Genomic DNA, 4038 nt, shown 5'->3' with positions numbered 1-4038 from the left:
AGTTGAGGGAATTGGGTATGTTTAGCCTTGTAAAGAGGAGGCTGAGAGGAGATATGATAGCCATCTTCAAATATTTAAAGGGCTGTCACATGGTAGACGGAGCAAGCTTGTTTTATCTTAACAAGGGTTCTCTCTCTCCTCTCTCTCTCTCTCTCTCCCCCCCAACCCTTACCCACTCCTCAGAGAAGAAGTGGGGGTCTGGTAGGGAACATGGTTTCAAGTTATTAGTCCCCCCCCCTCCAGAAAAAAAGAATAAACAACAAAAGTGCTGGACAATTCTCTGAGAAAGCAAAATACACACACACACACACTGAGGCAAGCAAGGGGAGAACAACAGAACAACAATAAATTATCCAAATTAGTACCTAAAAGGTTAAAAGGGAAACAGTCTCATTTTGAGAGCCAGTGTGGTGTAGTGGTTAAGAGCGCTAGACTCGTAATCTGGTGAACTGGGTTGGTGTCTCTGCTCCTCCACATGCTGGGTGACCTTGGGCCAGTCACACTTCTTTGAAGTCTCTCAGCCCCACTCACCTCACAGAGTGTTTGTTGTGGGGGAGGAAAGGAAAGGAGATTGTTAGCCGCTTTGAGACTCCTTCGGGTAGTGATAAAGCAGGTTATCAAATCCAAACTCCTCCTCCTCTTCTTCTTCTTCTCAGAATCTTATTTCATGAAGACTATTCTGAAACATGAATCCATCCAGGCACACTGGCTTGGCTCTGGAACCATGGGTGCCTGGGGCTGTGCACGCTGTGGGGGCATGTGCGGTTGATGTCCCATGTGCCCGCTGCTGCATTTTGTAGGTGTCCGATTCCTATATGGGGAATTTTGTGGGTGTTTGTTGTTCACAGAGTGTTTGTTGTGGGGGAGGAAAGGAAAGGAGAATGTTAGCCGCTTTGAGACTCCTTCGTGGTAGTGATAAAATGGGATATCAAATCCAAACTCCTCTTCTTCTTCTTCTTCTTCTTCTTCTTCTTCTTCTTCTTCTTCTTCTTCTTTTAAAAATGAGTACAGTAATCCCATAATTTATGTGCATTTAACTTGTGCACATTCAGTTTCATGTGTGTGGCAATTTTTAAAAACAAAAAGGGGAAGGAAGGCAGATGGGGTTCCAAGAAAAAATGCCTTTGGCAATCCCACCTGCCATTGAACACAATGGGGTTTGACTATACACAATTTTGGCTTTAGGCAATGTCCCTGGAGCGTAACCCCTGTGTAAATTGTGGACTTACACAGTATGTTTCCGAGCACAATTCTAAGTTTTGGTGTTGACCTTTAAAGCCCTAAATGGCTGCGGCCCAGTATACCCGAAGGAGTGTCTCCACCTCCATCGTTTTGCCCAGGCACTGAGGTCCAGCGCCGAGGGCCTTCTGGCGGTTCCCTCATTGCGAGAAGCAAAGCTACAGGGAACCAGGCAGAGGGCCTTCTCGGTAGTGACACCCACCCTGTGGAATGCCCTCCCATCAGATGTCAAAGAGATAAACAACTACCTGACATTCAGAAGACATCTGAAGGTAGCCCTGTTCAGGGAAGTTTTTAATGTGTTTTTAATCTTTGTTGGAAGCTGCCCAGAGTGGCTGGGGAAACCCAGCCAGATGGGTGGGGTACAAATAAATTATTATTATTATTATTATTATTATTATTATTATTATTATTACTGTGCATGACAGGTGGTGCCATTTAAAACAGCAAGAGACCATTGCTGCATTCCCTATGGCTGCGGGGGGGGGGGTGAGTTTTCACATTTTACTTCTAAAATAACAAAACAAGCAGAACTGGCCTATTTCCAATGGAGTGGAATTACACAGTTGAGACAAAGTGCGTGAAGAGGCCTGGGCAGGCTCCGTATTTATCCCCCTAGTGCAGTTTGCCCCTCCCCCAGGGAGGTCCTGCACAGCAGCCCGCCTGTGATTGGCCAATTTTCAGGCAGGCTATGATCTGACTAAGTCCTGCACCCAGCACTGCCACAGGATTTTGCAGGGGAGATGGTGCCAAGCCGCAACACCACCTGCCCAATAGGGAGCAAGAGGACTTGTCAAGTGTCAGACCTGCTTAAAGCCTTATAGCCACTTAAAGTAAAAAAAGAGAGGTTAACTACTTTTGCTTTGCCCCTGCTTACTGCTACAGCCGTGGAGGGAATGTGGACCACCATACAAAAGTGATTTTCTCTTTTTTTATAATATATTTATTAAAGTTTAAGAATTTATATAAAACAGAATAAACAAAACAATAAAAACAAAGACAATAAAAATACATACAATCCAAAAAAGAAAGAACACACATACAAAACAGGTTTATTTTCCATCCCTTATATTCATAAAACTTACTTTCCCGACCTCCTCATACCTCCCCTTTCTGTATTCCATTCTCTAATTAAGTCAATTCAGCAAATCCTTTCCCTAATTTCTATATACTTTTTAACCTTTCTTTTCTTAATCACATAATCATTACAGCTTTTAACTCCTTAATTTCTGAATCAACATCGATCTAGCCTTCAATAATTTTGCAATGTTTCTTAAGATAGTCCTTAAATTTCTTCCAATCTTCTTCCGCCGTCTCTTTTCCCTGGTCTCGGATTCTGCCGGTCATTTCTGCCAGTCCCATATAGTCTATCACTTTCATCTGCCATTCTTCCAAGGTGGGTAGAACTTGTGTCTTCCAATACTTTGCGATGAGTATTCTTGCTGCAACAACACATTTTGATAGTACTGAGGAACAGGAAAAAATGAGCTGAGCCCATTCATGGAAATCTTTTCAAGCCAAGTGCTTTGACCAAAGCCCTTTTAACTTGCTTATTTCTCAGGCTGTAGATCAAAGGGTTTAGCAGGGGAGTAACAACCACATACAACATAGAAACAATTCTGTCCTGTTTGGGGGAATAGCTGGAGGTGGGGCGTACATAGGTGCCCATGGTCGCCCCATAGAACAGGAAAACTACAGTCAAGTGGGAACCACAGGTAGAAAAGGCTTTGCTCCTTCCCTCAGCAGACTGCATGCGCAAGACAGTAGAAATGATATAGACATAAGAGATCAGAGTGACCAGGAAAGCACCAGCTCCTAAAATACCAGGCACAACAAGAAGGACCAGTTCAAAGATGTAGGTAGAGGAGCAAGAAATCGCAACCAGTGGAGGGATATCACAGTAATACTGGTTAACTTTGCTGGGCACACAGAAAGTTAATGTAAAGGTCAGCGAGGTAAGAACCGAGGCATGGATAAAGCTAGCTAGCCAGGACCCAGCAGCCAGCTGCATACACAGCCGTGTACTCATTATGTTTGTGTAGTGCAAGGGACTACAGATAGCCACGTAGCGGTCATATGCCATCACTGCTAGCAAGAAAACTTCAGTGCCCACAAAATCAATCAGAAGGAAGAGTTGTAATACACAGCCAGCAAATGATATTGTCTTGTCCTCTGACATGAAGACCTGGAGCATCTTTGGCACAGTGACAGTTGGGGAAAGAATATCCAGGAAAGATAAATTGCTGAGGAAGAAGTACATGGGGGTCTGGAGCTGGACTTCTGTTGCTATTGCCAAGATAATTGCCCCATTCCCTGCCAGAGTGATCAAGTAGATCAGCAGAAACACCAGAAAGAGGGAAATCCGCACTTCCGGAACATCAGAAAGCTCGATCAGGTAAAATTCTTTTGTTTCTGTGATGTTGTCTTTCTCCATCTTCCTGCCAATCAAATTAATCAATTGGAATATCTAAAGTACACACAGAGAGAAAGTAGATTTGTTAAAGGTGTTGGAAGAGAAAGAGCAGGGATCATTCAATTTGTAACCCAAGGGTTAATTCCATCATTAGTAAGACAGCCAACCAAGAGGAGAGATGAAGGTGTTTTCTTGCAATGAATCAGAACGCTGTGATCGTTACTGAGTTCTGATTTACTGTGTTGTTCTGAATGAGTTTTCCCCCTGTGTAGTTGTATGTCTCCTTGGCATGTACTAGGCCTGAATGAAGAAACCTTTGCTTATTTCTCCTCATATTATATACTGCTCTTGTTCAGTTTACTAAGTGAAGTATTCTCAGTTTCTCT

General features: G+C 43.4%; 1 protein-coding gene across 1 annotated transcript; it reads right to left on the bottom strand.

Moving 5' to 3' along the window:
• Positions 1-2737: 2737 nt before the first annotated feature.
• On the bottom strand, positions 2738-3673 carry LOC310747204 (olfactory receptor 5V1-like; the record flags this gene model as incomplete). Its single annotated transcript, XM_083581554.1, has 1 exon — positions 2738-3673. One exon carries the CDS (start codon positions 3671-3673, stop codon positions 2738-2740), a length of 936 nt encoding a protein of 311 aa, XP_083437680.1.
• Positions 3674-4038: the final 365 nt, after the last annotated feature.

This window comes from Podarcis filfolensis, assembly GCF_964270895.1.
Source record: "Podarcis filfolensis genome assembly, chromosome: 1".
Taxonomy (NCBI): domain Eukaryota; kingdom Metazoa; phylum Chordata; class Lepidosauria; order Squamata; family Lacertidae; genus Podarcis; species Podarcis filfolensis.
Note: the sequence above shows the minus strand (reverse complement) of the source record. Positions and strands in the feature narration are given on the sequence as shown.